The sequence below is a fragment of the Opisthocomus hoazin genome, chromosome 3, assembly GCF_030867145.1.
Source record: "Opisthocomus hoazin isolate bOpiHoa1 chromosome 3, bOpiHoa1.hap1, whole genome shotgun sequence".
Classification (NCBI taxonomy): domain Eukaryota; kingdom Metazoa; phylum Chordata; class Aves; order Opisthocomiformes; family Opisthocomidae; genus Opisthocomus; species Opisthocomus hoazin.
Genome location: NC_134416.1, coordinates 24,777,683 through 24,797,081, shown reverse-complemented (window position 1 = coordinate 24,797,081; position 19,399 = coordinate 24,777,683). Strand labels below are relative to the sequence as shown.

The following is a 19,399-nucleotide window of genomic DNA, read 5'->3' as shown; positions in this document are numbered from 1 at the left end:
AAAGCTTTGAAGGGAAACTGTTTGGGTCAATTTGCTCCAAAATAAACCAGATCTTTATCAGTGAAAGAAAAAAGTTTACAATAATCAGTGACAAAATTCTACAGCTCTTGGTCATCCTGAGTCAGATCAAAGGTCCCTCCATTTCAACATCCCATGCCCAACAGGAATCAACACCAACTGACTAGAGAAGCTCCTACTGATACTTCCCTGGCATCTTTCCAGCTTCCACCTACTGGAAATAGCAGGACAACTCCCCATCTAATCGCTTGAATAGACCCTTCTCTTACTAATTTGTCCAATCACTGTTGGAAATAAACACTATTCTTGCGGCAATGAGTTCCAAACATTAGCTAACAATTCAACAAAAAACATCTACACTGAGCCTCTTACTTCTTTCAGTGCCCATTAGCTCTTGTACTGCAAGAAACAGGAAATCACTCTTTCCTTTTTTTTTTTTTTTTGGCCCCATGTAAGAATTTTTAAAGCCTCTGTTGCAGAGTCTTAGTGCTCATTTTTCAAGATGACTGGGCAGACTGGAAAAAAGAAGTGTTGGTTTATGGGTCTATCACTTGTTCCTTGCACTCAATGATAAAGTTCTCCACTCAGTCCCTTAGGACTGAAGGATACAGACAAGTCTATCCAGATATGCTTCATGCATCTGTGCCCTTCTCTGTCCCCCAAGGAAACAGAAATTATTCAACCCCACACTGACGCAGTCATTTCTGAGACTGTAAGCCTCTCTAAACATGCATATCTAACCAGAACTGTCAAAATGGGCTTCCTTGATATAGAAACATCTTATGATATCACCAAACAGTAAGGCTCTTTGAGTCTGCAGTTGAGACTATGATTTTCTCAAAACAGAAACAAAGCTTAGAGGTAGAGGGCAGGGGAAAGGGCAGACAATTTTTTAATTTTGAGTAGAAATAAGATCTTAATATGCTCTCAGTCTTGATCAAAACTAGATACAAGCAACTGTCAGTCTTGCTTAGGCTCTAATTTCTCAATAGTTCCTACACAGAAAGCACTTACAAAGCGATATTAATCAACTTTATCTAAAACACCCCTGACAATAAAGAAAACTCTCAAATTTTCAAGATATTGTAGGTAATAAAAATCCAGGTATTCACATGTTTTCTCCCAATTTCTCTAGCTAGGTGGAGCCTATCACATGCACTAAAGGATATATTGACAAATCTGAAGGCATTAGCAGAGTTTTTGTAACAAAATTATTGATGATAGAGGCAGAGCACTTGCTCCCCATATGCTGAAACTTCAGTCTAGAGCAAAGTTCAAAGTTGTAGCAGTAGAGCATCACCAACGGCTGTCAGAATACTATTCAAACATTTCAAAATTCAGACCTAGTCAAAAGATTCACGAACATTAACTCTGACCTAGACTATACAAAAACAAGTTTCTACTGAGACTTGCAAGACAACACTCTAGACAAAAATTGTGATTTGGCCAAAAAACTTAATCAAGGTCCATTCAGATATTTTTAATGTAGTCAGACTAACTTGTAAACCTGACTTACCACCTGCCAATGGTTCAACCACAGCCTCTTGTCTGGCATCTAGAAATTTTTTTTTTTTCAATGACTAAATGTTGCTACAAAAGCTGTGTAAATTTGGGCTGCTTCTGAAAACAGAAGACTCTAAATGGTCAGCGTCTAGCAGGGTGTATGAAATCTTGCTTATGAAGTTTCAAATTTATAATCGTGGAGGTGGGCGGTGGAAACACACCTTGAGAAAAGTCTCAATCCCTAAATATTTAACATATCCTATCTCCATAACTAAAAGATTTTTTCTACATGCATTCTGGCTGCTCTTAGTGTTGTTGCCTACATCACTTTTCATGTGTTCAAATAAATACTGACAGTTTAAGTGCTATAATTCTGTGGTGACTATTTCAGAGTCCACACACCAAATATTTTTTTATTTTCCATCTTGTAGTTCAAGAAGAAAATCGTGTATCTTTAAAAACTGGAAAATATATTTACTAAGGTTACTATTATGGCTATTGGCTGTTACACAGAAAGAAAACAAAACTATCCATTGACATAGCAAGCAACTAGGAGCTTGAGTGAAACACCTGATAGCAATTGTACATAGAAAGCTCCAAAGAAGAGATGTGGTATAATAGGCTGGCACTAAACAAGATAAATAAGCAATATCAACATTCCTCTTTCATTGAAATTATGTAAGTCTGAATTAATTGAAAAATGCATTAACAAAAATAAAATGCAAGAGCTTAAAGGATTTAGACACTTTAGAATGAAAAAAGCAACACAAAATGGAAGTCCAAAGATTTATTTTTCCAAAAGCAAAATAACTTTTTAGAGCATTTTCAACTACAGGATAATGACATCTGATCTTTCTTTTTAATGGAAGAAAGAAATGAATTGTTAAACTGAAACAACTGAAAGATGAACGTACTTGTTATCTCTTTTACCCTTACCATCAGCCCATTGCCTTCAAAATCACAATGCCAAAGCACACCGATCAGCAGAAAACATTCAGCTGAAGTCCCCTCCCTGAAAGGAAATGGAGGCAGGTCCCAAGCCCCACTTCTCGTCCCCTGTTCACTCTTATGGTTCCTCATTTAAAATCACATCAACGATAGGCTGAGCAGCCTCTAAAAACAACCAAGTTGACTACCAGCACTTGAGCCTTTCAGAAGTAAACCAGTCAGGATCCACTGGTAATCTGTAGAGTCTTTCCCTCTCCAGAATCATCATATTCCCTCTCAAGATACAGCAGCAGAAGACCGGGGAAAATACATTTTTTTTATTTCTTACCTAATCTCCTTGTTGGAATGGAAGAAATTTTAACATCACAGAAAAAGCTTCTACCTCTACTCTCAAAGTACAATAAGCACTTCCACAGAAATACTGAGACAATTTTCAAAATGTTCAGCTCTGAAGGATTTAAAACAGATTCCTAAGAGGGATTAGGTAACTCTTCTGAGACTACATCCAGCCTGAGCTCTTTCAACTTATCCTTCTCATTGGAAGGCTTCAATCTCAGACATAAGTCCAACAAAAAATAAAAAGTCCAAGTGACTGACTGAAATCATACAACACAAAGTACAAGTTAAAGAACAAATTAATCAAAATTTGTATTTCAAAAAATCCCTAGGACTTGCTAAGCTTTCCAGGCACAGGAATTGCAGAACTGGCAATACACAGAAGTCTCACCTGATAGAGGATAACTTTGGTGAACAGAAGCAGACTAAGGAGGCCTTGGACACTGCCAATGGAAAGCCTCAGACCAAAATGAATCGCAGCTGCCAAAGAAGAAAAAAGCATCTCCAACACAGGTTCCCTACCCTTTTGTTCCAGACACCATTTAAGCCATTCCAGAAGCTAATGTGGGTAAGTAGCATCTCAAAGTGCACAGGATGGACAAAACCAGCTTCTATTCCTCTGATACCAGTGAGCAAGGCTTATATGAGTCCATCTCTCTTCTCAACTGCACTGAAAGAAGACTCTATCAGATTCCAGACCGACACAGACAGCAGAAGAGACGGATGCCAGGCTTTTTCACTCCATCAGTCCCCCCATCAGGTGGACCATCTTATAATTGTCACCCCTTCATCTAATGACAGACTTGGAGGAATAAAGGCTTAGTTTTGTTCCAAGACCACTAAGGTTTTAAATTGAAATGAGATTGGAAGATAATACATTCCAAGGAGAAATATGAATAAACTCAACAGTGTATCTAGCACACTTCAGCTTTCTTCCTTTCTTTCCAGACTGCCCCAGCATAGTAACTTTTGCACTCTTGCCACGCTCTCTGGTCACTAGTTGCTTTGGCAGTATATGCAATCCACATTTATGAAGCAGCGTGTGAAATACTGGTTGTACGATCTACTGGTATCAGAATAATCACAAGCAGCCATCTTAGGTCTTAGCACTCGGGGGAGGGCTGTTACTACATCAAGATCAGCAAGACCCCAGAGAAGAAACAGGCGTGTTAGAACTTGACACTACCTACCTGCCCACCATTCCACAAAGAGGACACAACAGTGGTCTTGGATGGATTTTAACCAAGCACTTTTTGGAGATACCATGAAGTTTTTGCATACATCCAAAAGTGTAGGAACATAAATTTTCCAAAAACAAAATTATTTCAGGAACACAGGCTAAGCATCAGTAAATCTCAGCCCCTTTCCTATCTCTAAATTCCAGCTGCTGAAGCTTAAGTGAACAATTCTTTTTTGTGTAAAACAAAGAATTATCTAAATATTTTTAAACAGTGGCAAACATTTTGAGAGAAGATCAAGGCTATCACACTTTATTCTAAAGAATAGAAATGTTCAAACTTGCAGGTAAAAGGACAGAAATCAGTTTTTTATTTCTCTTACTACTTCAGATCTGAATCATTACATAAGGCAAGATTTTGGGGCTCACAGATCAATTAGTTTAGTGCAATTGACTTCATGTTGTGGTCAAAAAACATCTGCCAAATCACCAGTGCATATTTCTCAAAGGTGTCCCAATATTCACATTCTCCATGACCGCCTATTTTACTCAATGACAGCATTTTGAAAGAAGCTAAACGTTGCTCTATTGACACCATGCTTCGTAACATCAAGTACCTAACACTCTGTCATGGTTTAAGCTGGCAGCCAGCAACTAAGCACTTCACAGCCACTTGCTCACCCCTCCCCTTTCTCCCTGCCCCAGCGGGATGGGGAGGAGAAACAGACAAAACTCCTGGGTTGAGACAAAGACAATTTTCTGAGCACCTGATGATCAACTCGCAGTCAGTCCTCGAGCAGCAAGCGCAGAACACCAAACTCATGAATTCTGCGAATTTTGCAAAACTCCCAAAACAGACCAAACTCCCAGAAAGGAGACAAGAGAGGATTCAAAGTCATGGAAACGAGAAAGGCAGATTCCTGCCCCCCAGCAAAACCCTGTTTATAAACTGAGCATGACATCTGTGGTATGGAATATTTCCATTGGTCAGCTTGGCTGGCTGGCTGTCTGTGCTCCCTCCCAGCTCCTGCACACAGCAGTGAATATGAGAAACTGGAAAAAGTCTTTGATTTCATAGTAACATCTGAAAATGTCAGTCTTAACATCCTTCTCCTACCAAATCCAAAACACAGCAGCTATTGGGAGGAAAATTACCCCTATCCCAGATGAAACTGGACCACACTCAAAAGGAGCAGTTCAAAGGCTTTCCAACTTTCCGAAACACCAAAGGTAACAAACTCCCAGGTTACATAAAATAACATATTCTCGTGCAGGATGTTCATGCCACTGAGGCCATCCGTACCAATACATCAAAGATGTGACTTTTTGGAATGTCACTCAGTAAACAAAAGACCATGGAAGACCAGACGAAGGTATATCTTGGTGAGTAGGACTTCTGAACCCAAGAAGTTTTACGTGTCCAACCCCATATGACTACGTTTTTGCAGTTTGAACCTCTGTACACACTGAAAAATTATTTATGTACCGATTGTTCAGAATTCAAATCATCTTTGTGCTTAATTCAGCCCACAAGTAAAATTACAAAATTATTGTTTCGCAATGAACAACATTAGCTATTCTACAGCCTGCAGGAGAACCTAGAGTACTCTTCTGCAGACTGAGACGCCTCCAGTCTTTTTCATACAATTGTACATCTCATCTAAATTACAGACAGAACATATAACAGGGCATAAACTGTATTTCTGTCTTTAACCTGGACACCACTAGGCAAAAAAATCTCATGGTTTTGTCTGCTGGATTCTGTCTAAACTCTAAAGATAAAGCGTTACTAAACTGTAAAAGGAAAAAAGTGAATGACCACATACATCACTGGAAAAGGACAGCATGCTTTATGAAGGAAAAAAACCCATCTTTGCCATAAACAACTGATATAGAATAGACTCAGAACAAATAACTCTACTCAGAAGACAGCCCACGTCCTGGTTTTAGCACTTCAGTGAGAATATCAATATATAAAAATTTCAAGCTCTTCTGTATTTATTATAGTAGTTCTTCTTGATGCAGTGCACACAGACAGACACCTTTATAACTGTATACAGAAAAAGTCTCTGTCCTGAAAATCTTCAGATCTAAACCAGGAAGGAGAGATAAGGACAACAAGGGTTTCCCCAAAGCTGATATGAGAGGCAAACAATAGTTTCAGCAACTTCAACGAGATCTCAAAACCTCACTTACAGAAACCAAAGCATTTCAGTGAATTCAGCTGCTCCATACTCCCTTCTGCAGAAATGACCTGAACTAAATGAAAATTTATTATGGGCCTTCACCTTCCGAAGATACTGCTCAAGACAAATCTTCCACTCCTGCACAAGTAAACCAATTAAGGATGCAAGTAAAATAACTCTGACTAAATCCAACTGCCTTCTGTCAGACAGTTATTTCCTCTTCTGATAACTTTTTTATCTTCTACGAATCAAGAAGCAAGCAATCCAACCTTTACATGTTGTGGAGAACCTTTACTGGCTTTCCTGTTACTCTTATTTTTGAAAAGCATAGCAGAGAACTGTCCAGATGACCTAATTCCTCCTAATATCGCACAAAAATGTCAAAGTAGAAATGGAGTATTTTCCTCTACAGCATCTCTTAATCAGAGAAAAGGTTTATGAGACAGAAAATGAAAAAATTACAAGGAACAAACAAACAGATTTTCTGGAGTAATAAATCAAATAACTTTACAGTCATATTAATGAAGCATGTCATTTCTAACCAAAACACTTCTGTTCTTTCCTTGCCAGAACATGAGATTCACCCAAACGTTCAGCTGACGTGTATGTAAGTCAGTCACAATACGCGTAACTCTTCACAATCTCAATGGACATGTAGGAGTTATTGTTCAAGTCACCAAAAAAAATCTGTTGGATAAAACCGTATCTGCTTTTCTTCTTAATATTGTGGTTAAACTTAAAGTACCAGAACGTTATTTTTTAAGATTCATCACGCTTTATTCACAGCACATTCAGTCTATTACTATCCTTGTGTTATGAACAAACAAAAATTTATAACAAACGTCATACTAGTCAGAAAACTTCTCAAGTACCCCAAAAACCATAATTCTTTTAACAGTTAGCTTATTTTTTTTTTCTCCCTCCCCAAAGATGGTGGGACAGTGTGTTTCAGACCAACCTTGCCAACAGGAACATTCTTAACGTCTTCCACAAACACAACTTCCCTCAGAGACCACTGCTCTTCATTCACTTTCTCCTCCTCTTTCGGGGCAGGAGTAGATCGTCGTCGCTCTGAGACAAAAAAGTAATTACAAAGACTTGAACTACATAATCAAAGAATCAAAATGCAATGTTCAGTAAAAACCAAACCTTTCCCCAAAAAAGATTATCAACGGTCAAATCTAAAAATTAACAAGAGGTTAATAAGCATCTGACTTTAAAATCAACTAAGGTCAGAGCTACCTAACAGTACACCATGCTGCTTTCGCATTTTTCTATGAAATTAAGCACTAATAATGCTATCTGATAAATAAAGCAATTTTTAAGAACATTTAAGCAAAACAATTAGAATACAAGAAATTGTTTTGTCAGGGCTCATATATTCGTGCTGTAAGTAAAAAGGCTGGCATTGTAAGACCCTTCATTCAGCCCTGCTACCTTGCTTTATATCACCCTTACAAACAGCCTGTTTGTCCACAATGTACGGATTTTCTGGTAAACATCTTGAAGAGTAGCAAATGAGGCACAAAATAGCTATTTGAGCTAATAGCAATTGCAATACAGTTAGATTTGCTGCAAAGACATTATCTGATCAGTAACTGTAGTACACTCAGAATCAAATTTAAATAAGTAACATGGCTAAATTAACACTGACTAGAACCTTTAATCTCCTGAATTGAGTATATAGTATAATTAATATTATCAACATATTTGAAGCAAGAAGCAGAGAACTTCTAAGTTAAATGTGCAGTTAACTTCAAACAGTAGCTCAAAATCCCAAGCAAAGTTATAGTCATTGAAAAATTACAGTTGAAAGAACTGCAAACGAGAAGAAACCAGTAGCAAAAGACTCTACTAGTAAAATCAAGTAGTACTGCAGATTTGAGCATACAAGATTCTTCTTCAAAGAACGAGGCCATTTGATTCTCTAGCTGAACACTTGTTAAAACTGTATGTGAAAAATTACAAGAAACAGGAGCAGAGAGAAGATTTCTTCAACTGCTGGCATTGTAATTAACCCTTTATAAATGTATGGATTTAAATGGAGAAAAAAATGCTTAAGAGGTCAGTTACATGAATTCTAATGCAGCCTTTTAGGTTTTTAAGCACAACCCTTTACTGTAAAACTTCTCTCACTGCTTCTATATGTTAGTAAAGAATGCCTAGTTTTAGACATTTTATGTAATAGATGACAAAAATCTGCTTATGCACTTAAGTTCACCTGCAAGGCAAGATGTGCAAGAACAGCCTCATCTTAAATGGAATTTTCCAAAGCAAGTTCAACTTCTGGGATGTAAAGAAACTCACTATCACATTGCAATTAAACATAAACAACTTTATCTTCAGGCTTCCTCTTGATCACCTCCTGAAAGATACTTTGGATTCTGAGAACTAAGATTTATGCTTGCTTAGGTACACCTCAGATCACGTAGTCACTGCTTATACTAATACATTTAAATTTAACATCGACAATTCACTGATTACCTAAAGTCTATTACAAAAGCCTTTACACAGATTGCAGTTCAGACTGAAAGATGGAAAAGGATTCTGAAATTAGTATAGAATCTTTGTAGAACTGCCTCTTATAAAGACATCTTAGTAACATAAAATGTTTGTGTACATATGAGCTATACATTACTTACTATATGGCATTGATGCACTGCTTGCTATTGAAGATGCATCACTACAAGTGGAAGCTGGGGATGGCGGAGGACCCATCTCAGTTTTCACTGGTTCCTGTTTGCTTTCAGGTCTAGAATAAAAGGTGTTACTTAGAATGAAGAAAGAAGAAGGTGACATCTTTTCCGTGACAATGGCAAAGTGTCAATGTGTCCCAGCCATGTTCCTTTAATAACACTTCAGTGAAGTAACTGCATACTTGTGAACAACGACCCTAACCGACAAGGCTATACATCTGATGTTTGGAATGGTGCTACGCCACTTAACCAGGGATTAGCTTTGTAACATTAACTGAGCATAAATACAATATTACAGAAAAGAAACACCCTTAGATGCACTTCATTTGAAGACAGGAAGAATTATTAGCTTTATACAGTACCTGAAACTCTAGAACTGCTCAACTTTGTCAAGCTTTTCTTGAAATGGTTTAAAGTTGTTTTAAGAAACATTCAGATGGCAATTGTCAACCCACCAATTTTTTTTTCAAACTATGGAGGGGCTGAAACAGGTCTCTCAAAGCCATGACCAAGGGCCTGGAAACAGTTATCTCCATAACAAAACCACTTTCAGTTATTCAAATATAAAATCTTCGAAACTTTATGAAACACTGCGGGAAAGTCTTCATCTAACATTCCTTCTGCATTTCACATTTCCACAGTGGTTTCACACAGCTGAGACGCCTGTCCTGCAGTGAGCATTTCCGCACATTCAGCGGAGTTCACAAGAAAGACAGAATCTTATAAAGAAGGCAAAAAGTTCAAACTGATAAACACCCAACCATCCTTATTTTCAATTTTTGATCAATCACCAACTGAAGGAAATATCAAATACATGTTCTGTGTGTATGTGTGTGTGTTCTCAACACTTACTTTGCCTCAGTAGTTTTGCTAGCTTTCTCCATGTTTTTCAAGCTCTCAGGTGACCGAAGCTGAAATCGACAGCTGTCATTCATGTTCCAAACAGATTCCATTAACACACCCACTTTCGGAATTCCAGCACTGATTGAAAAAGCAACTGCTCCAGCATGGTAGAGGGGATTATTTCTTAAACACACCTACAAACAGAAATATTCATTTCTATGAGAACAATGGGTTATACTGAGGGAAATCATATATACATGCATTTTCTTGGTGACATATGTACTAGTCAAATAATAAGAAAACTTACGGAACTAGATGGCGAGTCAGCATGACGTACTATATACTAAGTACTATGCACTTTGCCCAGAAAAAAGAGGCTGTTGTGCAATTCACAGCTGAAGGCAACAGCTTTAGCAGTGCAACTGCTTAATATACAGTATTTAGATGCTCAACCACAAAAGGAACAATTCATCCAATAACAAAGACTCATCCCAGAGTTGATTAGAATGGATTGCGAACCAAAAGAAATGTGTACCCCATGGAAAGGAGCTGTTTCATCTCACACTAGTTCTAATACTAATCACAAAAAGAATACTACACCTCTGTACCAGCTATTAACCTTTTTGATAAAGGCTTCACACCAAAGGCTTATCCCACTGCATAAATAAACCAAACCCAGACTCTAATAGTGCAGTAACTTCAATGTCAAATCATTTACAAAGCTATGTGCTCTACTGAGAACCACATTTCTATATTTACTGTCTCTCAAAATACAAACCAGAAGTACTTTGTATGAGTACAGCTTGTTCCTCCATGTTTGCAGCAATAATCATACTTGTAAAACAATATCAACTCTAACAGGATACATCATTTTACTGTTGTATAATTAAAGCATACTATTTTATTTCCGTATTATCAATACAACTTTTGTGCATAGCAAGAATAGAACCTAATGTGGTTTGGCTTTTTTTTTTTTTAAGAACAGGCTGTAAGCTCATCACGTAGCATTGTAAAAATGTCACTTATGACAGCTGCACTTACCTGGGTTCCAACAGTTATGTTTGGCATAGAGGAGATACCAGCACTAGACTTCGGTTTTTTATTTTTCGCTCTGGCCTTTTCCAGCATTTTCTTCCTTTGGCTGAAAGGAACTACACCCCTGTGGAAAAATGCACATTATGTTTAAAAAGGCTATGAAAGAATTGCTTTGTTTATAACTTTGAACGGTTTATTCCTTCTGCTTAACATAGTCATGATCCAACATACAAGTCTCTGTGCCACCTTCTCCAAAAACCTCAAAGTACTGTAGAAATGACATCTTTTTCTATATTCACCCTCACTTTCCAAATTCATCTCAACTGGTCAATTTGTGAGGAGGAGGAGGAGGAGGAGGAGGAGGAGGGAGAGCATGTAAGATATATCACTGCCAAATGCCTTTCCTTCTAGTCCAAAATGCTACAAGACCTCTGCAGTAGATGGTACGTTCTGGTCCCAGTTTTCAAGTTGCTGGCTGTCCCCTCTGAACTTGAGGGTATCTTTCCCGTAACTAGTGATAATTTCCAGGATTCCCACTCTTCGGGGAACAAGATAAGCTTTTTTATTTTTAAATTCTGAGAGCCTCACTTTCTCTCTGGGGACATGGCTGAAGGAGTCTAGGACTCTTATGACAGACTTAAGCTGGAAGAGGAGAAGAAAGGACACCTCTTTAGTAATCGGATCCACCTAGTTTAGCTGAAAGTAACGCCTATGTACACAGTTAAGCAGGCTTGTTATTTTGATACTTCGTGTTTTAGCCAGTGGGTTATAGTTACATGTTCTTACTTGAAAATCTCCCTCATGTTAAGTAAAACACGAAAAGCATCAGTCCTGTGCAACGCTGGAAACTGAAATCCTGTCCAGTGTACTACAGACCATTGTAACTAAGGATATCAATAGTAACAGAAGCTTCTGTCTACATCAATCTGATTAACGTAAAATCATCACTGCGGACATTTAACCCTTCCCAGAAAGGACATGTTGGTTAATAAATTGCTTTCAAAGATTACATATAGATGGTAGTAAGTCTTTTTATATATTGCACTGATTATTCTAAGAGCAGTAAAAATGGCAGGATTCAATAGCCAGGTAACTCCAACGTTACAGCTTACTAGTTTCTACACTAAGAGTAATTACTCTGAGGTATGTCAGCCATGACATAATGAAAAGGGCCACACATCAGAGAGTTGCAATTTTGAGATTTGGGACTAGAAGTTAGAATAAAATACAGCTGTGTTTAAGTTTAGAAGACCAGCTTAAATTCTACTTGAATATTTTCCAGAGTTATTAGAATTTAATGAGAAAGCTGTTTTATAGAATCAATTTTCAGTGCTCTGATTTCCAACTCATCATCAAGTATTTAACTCATCCATGCCTAAAAGCTACTTGAACTCTGAGCATGATTTGTAATGCAACAAATCCTGACATACTGACAAAAAGAATACAACCTGACAATGCGTTAGTAATATTCAATGAATTCACTCAAAATCAGAAATTAATTTCAGAGCTGTTTTGGAAATGTTCTTTTTGAGGGTTGGTTTCTTGTTCTTGTGGTGTCTTTATTTATTTTAAAATAGGTTTCTTAATTACCAAATTTTCAGTTAAAATATTTTAACTAGTATTTCATATTTTACACTTAAAAGTGTTATACTTTAACAACAAGGTCCAGAGGGAGCATCTGATGTTATTTCTCCATTCTTTAAGATTTGGATCACAAACTAACAGACTAAATTTTCCTAACAGAACCTGACAGAAGAATGCGGACCTCGTGTGGAGAAAATTGTTTCATAATCTGAAAAAGGCCTGAAAGGCATAAAGCAGATTATTCTCTGATACTGCGTAGTACTGATATATCTGAATGCTTAAGCATTTATACACATCTCCTAGAAGAATAACTCTGTTCTCCTAACAATGCTATAATTGGATCCAAAAGCTTTAGGCATTAAAGAGAATAAATATAATCTAAAAAAGGAACCTAAGCTCAAGTGCAGAGTTACAGGACTCATAACAACTGTGGTTCAGTACTTTTGCAATGCTTCTCAGAGCCAAGGATATGAAGACAGCCAGTGGATCTACACTGTTGTACATAAACACACTATTTACTTACCACCAATACAAGTTGTTCTCTAGTTGAGCACATGTGTAAAGAGCACAACAATGCAAAGAAACAATCCGTTCTCCCTGAAGCTCCGAGTATGTCTGTGCAGTGTGTTCTAATTTAGAAGCTACGGAGCTTAAAGTTTCATCTACCCATGTAGCAACCTAAGCGAGAGGGGAAGAAAGAAACAGAGCAGGTAGGAGAAAAAAAGAAAAATAAAAGTTGCACCTTTGATGCAATATTTACTGGTTTTGGGGGGGAAAAAAAAACAAAACCAAACCAAAACAAGAGACAATTACTCCCTTTGAGATTTTATCCCCTACCACCTTTTCTTTCCCCAGAAAAGGGCGCTTTTTTCCCCTCTATTTCCAGTCTCGAACAAAAACACAAAAGGTAAAAAAAGTACAGAGAGTTGTCAAAAACCTACTTCAGCAAGCGCATATACTTTATCAAATCAGTTTCAAGTTCACTTTTAACTGGTCAGAAAAGTATATTTAGATAACTTAATTTACAGCACTGAAAGCTTAAATACATTTGTCTAGAAAATATATATAAGAATATTAACAAGCTTCTCTATTCTTAAACCAATGTCAGTTTGTACTGTAATAGCAAAATGTCAAGCACTTCAGATAATCAGGTAAAACAGCTATCTTTTCACTGTTCCAGCTGTAAATCTGCCAGATTTTTTTTCTTTTACCCTTTCTGCATTTTTACAAAACAACAGTTGGGTTTCTGTTTTGTTTTTACATCTGTGCAGAGGAAAAGAAATGGAATGAATGAACGAATTAAATACTTTCTACTACTGATGAAGCTGAAGAATCAACTTCTCTATAATGTACTGCAAGTAACTGAAAAAAACAGCTCTGTCAAATTCATCATCCAGGACACATTTCATACCTTGTTAGTTTCAGTGGCAACAGTTGCTCTAATACTATTTGCAGAAAGCAGCACTATCTTTTCATTGCTTAATCCCAAGAACACGGCTCGTGGATGATGTAGGGAAGGATTCTTTGGAAACAAAAACATATTTTAGATATACAAAGCATATACATCATTCTGAAGGTAAGCATTTAAAGCTGTACAGTACCTGTGCATTTCTGTAAGGCTCTGATTCACTCCACTTCCATTGATAGAGTTCTCCTTTACTGCTGACAGCCACGAGCTCAGAATACAGAGCTCCAATAGAAATAAACTTTGTTCCATCCTACAAATACAGAAATACGAAGTCTAAGACAGCAATATTATAAATACCTATATGCAAAAACCTGAACTTGTCACTGTTTTTTTCAGAGTTCCTATGAACGTTGAACTTGAAAATAAAGATATATCCAGCTTGTCTCAAACTCAGCGTGCTCTCAAACACACACACACAAGCGAGTTATTTGCTTCTGACAGTAAGAGAAGAAATAAACAGATATTATTTTCCTGAAGTTTAGCAATAACATATGCACGGCAGTTAACTTGGACAGTTTATTAAGAGCTTCCACAATATTTTAAGAACACAACGTTGCTCGTAGAATTAAAGCTGGGAAGATCTCTTGACTTCTGACACTTAAAATTTTGCCCTCTAAAATTCTGTTTTTTTGAAATAAACAAAAAACAACAGAACTCCATTATTCCATTACTAAATATACTCATGAAGATATCTTCCAACTACCCGAGTAATCAATTATCAAATTCACTGCCTCATGAATTAAACAATTCTTATCTTTCACTTCTGAAGGTAAATACACAACTGCAATCAAGATCACTGTGCCACATGTCACATCAACGCATCACTAAGACCGGACACTGGAAAAGCTTCTAATTATGGATTCCCCCCCTTACTCCTTTTTTAGCCTTTTACCAAAACTCCTATGGCATCTTCCTTCTACTTAGCTAGTATAATTTTGCTCCACTGCTTCACCCTGTACTTCACCCAGATCTCACAGGCCTGTTTTCCCCGCCTCTTAGATCTGGTTGTGCATCAATGTTGCAGCAACTACGCAACAGTTACAATCTCACTTTTTCCAGGTTCCTGTTCCCTCTTGTACTGAAACACATCTCAAACTACAGGTCCCTGAAATTGAGTGCTTTCACAAAACTTCTGCTTCTGTTTACTGAGAAACGTTTGTAAGGCCCATCCATTTGCTGCTCCTCAGCAAGTGCAGCTAGCGGACAACCATATTCTTTCTCTTTACTGGTAACAACTAAAAGTTCCCTTCTACCTAAGGAAGAACACAGCTTTCAAAAAATGAAAAAACAACTTAAATTAGCATAAAATCAAATGCTGCCTTCTACAGCTACAAATACGAAAGACAGTACATGATAACTAGTCTTCCCTGTAGTAGCTACCTCCCAGATCAGTATCTTTAGCTGCCTCTCTTAGATTACAGTATATCACATTTAAGCAATTCAGCCACCTGATGGGAAACTGAACTCTCGTCAGACCATTAAAAAAAGCCATCCAGCACATTTATCTGTCCCCTAAATTAAGAGACTTTTCTTTCAGTTACAGAAGTTACAATCAGAAACATTTTTTGTTTCATAAATCTGGATTCACACTATTTTTTTTTACTATTTTCATGCCCAGAAGTGCACATCTCAAAAGGTGCGAGCATGTCCTTGAATAACATGGGATTCAGTAGATCTCTTAACAATGGTTCAAAATGTTTACCAATGTTTTGAGAAAGACGACAAAAAATGCAGCAGGAAAGGACAGAAGAAATCACAAGCATTTTTGTTTCAGACCCTGGCAACATGATCTAGAATTAGTTAAATCCTACGAGAATTATTTTGCTCTGGAGAGCATCCCACCAACACAGCACAGAAGTAGCACGAATGCTAATCTGTGTCATAATTAATACTTGTTATCGTATAAATATTGCACACCCTGAGAAAGAACTGCCATCAGAACCTATTGTATCTAATGAGATGCATCTCTACTTCCTCAGCACAAATGAATGTTCAGAAGTTATCTGGCCTAATACCTCTAAGTTAAGTATGGGAAGCAATCAATTTTTGCTCCAAGACAGTATCATTACAACCTTTAAGCCTGCTAATACATTTTACAATTTTTTATAAACAGCTTTATACCACAAGCTCAACCCTAAAGAGACCTGCCATCCAAATTTTTTACTCTCCCTTCCATCAAAATATTAGCAGTCATGATCTAATAATCAGGACCAATGCCACCCACACCTCCATAAGGCCATCCAAATGGCACAAAGCTGCACAAACAACATGACAGCCATGGTTCTGTAACCGGAGTCTTCTGTGTTCAACCATAAATTCTGACTTCAGACCAGAGGAATTACACATGTGAAGATGACGCAGATTGCTGACAAAATCTTAATATCTCAATAGCTAAACAGAATATACCTACCTGAACAAACTAAAGGCTCAGCTTGCACCTAACTACAGTCTCGCAGGAAAAAAACAGCCATACTCTAGAGTGGCTCTGATACGCATGGCACAATGTTGATACATGGCAGTGTAAACTAACAGCACTACCATTCAACAAGATTTGAGCTATCAGAAGTCATTCCCCGACTTGAATTCCTGAGCAGCTGATTTCACTCATTTAGTGGAGAAAACTAAGTACCTACGCAACGTGTCTCAACATCATTAGTCTGACTGTGGGTGAAATTGATGCATGTGGGAACACTATCAGTTTTCCAAAAGTTTCATCCATTCCTCTCAGGTTGGTACTTTACCTCCCATAAATGCAAGTTCACCATCCTCATCATGGACTACTACAGTTCTGTCTCAAATGCTAAATGTCAAAGTAATGAAAAATGAAGGAAAAATATTTGCAAATCAGATTGGTTATTCTGTAGCTAATCTTCCCCTGCTTTAGTCTCTCCCCTAGCTTAGTGTCTTTTCCATTAACATTTCAAGCTCTCCTTTCCGATTTTCAAAATGGAAGAAACATCTGAACTGGCCTCTCAGCTAAATGATCTCCCTCAGAATTCACCTTGAAGAATTTCTGTTGGAAAATACCACCGACAAAACTTCAGAGTGGGTCTATAGCAAGAAAGATGCAGATCAATTTCTTACGAACGTCCAGCTGAAGGACAGGACGAAAAGTCTTAACTAGTTTTGGATAAAGATGAAAGACCTTTTCAGTAAGACACCTTCATTTAACTGGAAGCTAGGGTTTACATGAGTGCATATGCAAACAGGTATCTTAGACTTTCAGTATATTTAAATTGAACAAGCATGTGATTAGACATCACACTAAGTTAATTCCATAAAAGGTGCCAAATAAAAGACTGCTATAATTCTCCTTGGGCAGGATCTGCTGAGTTTGCAAATAATAAAAACTCCATCCAGGAAGGGAAAAAAAATAGTAACTAAGTTTCAGGGCCAGCGAGAAGAATAGGGTTAACAGGAAAAAACATTCCTGAAGCAGTAAAAAAACAGAACAAAATCAAAAAACCAGAACAGTAATAATGGTCACAATAATGTTACCAAAACACAGCAGTGGGAACACAAAAGATAAGTTAGTATTCCAAATCTAAACTACCTTTATTCTTTGATGCTAAAACCCCTGAAATCTCTCTCTACCCAAGCTAGGTGACTCTCTCACTCCACCATTACAAGAAAGCAAGAGGGACAAAAGTTGCCAGTTATCACTGACACAAGTTCAACATTTCTGGCTGAAAAAAATAATATCACACTTTAGATACGAAAGGTCTGGCTGGGAGAGCAACTATTAGACATACATTCTTTTTAGGTCTCTCTATTTCTCAATTTGAATGCCATAATGAAGATGATAGTGGCTAAAGGTGAGCTGCTGTAAGCAGAAATAAGCCTCCAAATTCACCCCCCTCTTCAAGCTCTCTCTATTTAGTCTGAAAGGGAAAAACAGAGACATAGAAAAAGAAAGTATGACGTATCAAAACAGCAGCCTTACAGATACTGCGGACAGACAGAAATGGGACCACTAGAGAGACACCCTAAGCCCATAAAATTTGGTCTAATAAACATAGGTTATCACTTCTATTCCTAGGAAATATTTTGGTTTGTTTGCTTGTTTGTTTTGTTTTTTAAAGACATTTCCCCAAGTATCAAGGTAATTCATAAAGAAAATTACTACAGATACCTAGTTAGCAACATAGAGCTAGTGTTCCTATTATTCTTTTATCTCATGTGGGAATTATTTCTTGCCTTGAACAAGGAATTAGGGTTACAAAGAAAACAGCAAATCAAAGCAAAAGCGATTCTGAAGCAGCAACCAACAGTCACTTTAGTTATTGGTCAACTCAAAACACAACAGCAAATAAACGTCAGCTTTCACTGTTGTTGCTTAAAAGCCTGATCAACTCAAACTGAAAGTATCTCCAGGAATAATAATGCTAATCAAAAAAGGTTTCCTTGATGAAGGATAGTTTAAATTGTTTCAGGAGTTTCCTATTGCCTATTAACAGCTTTGAGCACCTGAGTAAGACAATAAGAAAAAACCCAAGCCTTATTATCTACAGCAGTGCCTTCAAAACATATGGAGAAGAAAATTAAAACAGTAATAAGAGAAGCGCAGCTATAAGGGTGTAAGTAGTTACTCATAATTTTCCTAAGTGCATAATAAAGAATATGCTTTATTACATTATCTCACATAAATTGACATGCGATATTCAAAAAGGAAACACAGAGTATTTATTTGGAAAAAACAAACAGATCTATTTCACAGCAGACAAATAAAAAAGTAAAAACATGTCAATACCTTATCTGGCCACCACTGCAAGTCTTCTCCTAAAGAAACAGGACTTTGAACAGGTGTATTCTTCTTGTCCAGGTTTGGTTCCCCTTCCTTACTTGTAGAGCCTCTTTCATTATCAAATGAGGCTCCATCAAGCCACCTTCGTTCACGCAAACGTAAAACGGACTCACGTTCACGCAACAGCTCAGAGTCTCTCTCTAAGGGAAGAAGGAGAACTGGTATGCAATTGGGTCACACCAGTGGGATAAAAGTAAGCCACTCTCTAGTAAAGACCCTTCAGGATGCAACTATCAGCAGTTAAATCTACTCACACAGATTAAAAATAAAGTCCTGACATGCAACATTCAATGTATTAACCCTTTCAGGAATACGTACTTTAGAATTTCTAAACATAAACATAAGCTAGAAATAAAGAAGCCTTACAGTTTTGTGCACTATCAAAAAAATGCTAAAGCATTTTCACTTATATCGTAAGAGGCCAAATACATTTAACATCACAATTTAAAGTTTTAAAGTACAATATGCAGAATTTTGTAGTATCGTCAATGTAGTAACAACAACAAAAATCTGTCTATATCATCTGTTAGGTATCTTTATGCAAACCAAAAAAGAGTATTTATTAGAGAGTTTCATAACAACTTTCCCCCAAAAAAACAGTACTTTGAAAAGGTTAAAGAAAGCAAGCATTAAAAAAAAGCTCTTGTATACATGTTTGATAATCCAACCCCTTTCGTTTAAAGCAATATTCCATAGGACTGGATTTAATAAATTAACCTGTATCTGTTTTGAGTAGATCAAATGAAAACTTTTCAAGAGTCAGACAAGTTTTAAAAAGGATCCTCGTAGGAAAATGTTCCT

The 19,399-nt window shown here is 37.2% G+C and overlaps 1 protein-coding gene across 1 annotated transcript in view; it reads right to left on the bottom strand.

The window, feature by feature from the left end:
* Positions 1–19,399, bottom strand: part of UBR5 (ubiquitin protein ligase E3 component n-recognin 5) — a 93,101-nt gene that overhangs the window by 38,454 nt on the left and 35,248 nt on the right. The window contains exons 9-16 of the mRNA XM_075415768.1: positions 18,545–18,756; positions 13,928–14,044; positions 13,738–13,848; positions 12,850–13,004; positions 10,749–10,866; positions 9,717–9,901; positions 8,811–8,920; positions 7,127–7,239 (exon numbers count right to left, since the gene is read on the bottom strand). Coding sequence (XP_075271883.1) covers positions 7,127–7,239; positions 8,811–8,920; positions 9,717–9,901; positions 10,749–10,866; positions 12,850–13,004; positions 13,738–13,848; positions 13,928–14,044; positions 18,545–18,756 — 1,121 coding nt within the window. The remainder of the gene's footprint in view (positions 1–7,126; positions 7,240–8,810; positions 8,921–9,716; positions 9,902–10,748; positions 10,867–12,849; positions 13,005–13,737; positions 13,849–13,927; positions 14,045–18,544; positions 18,757–19,399) is intronic.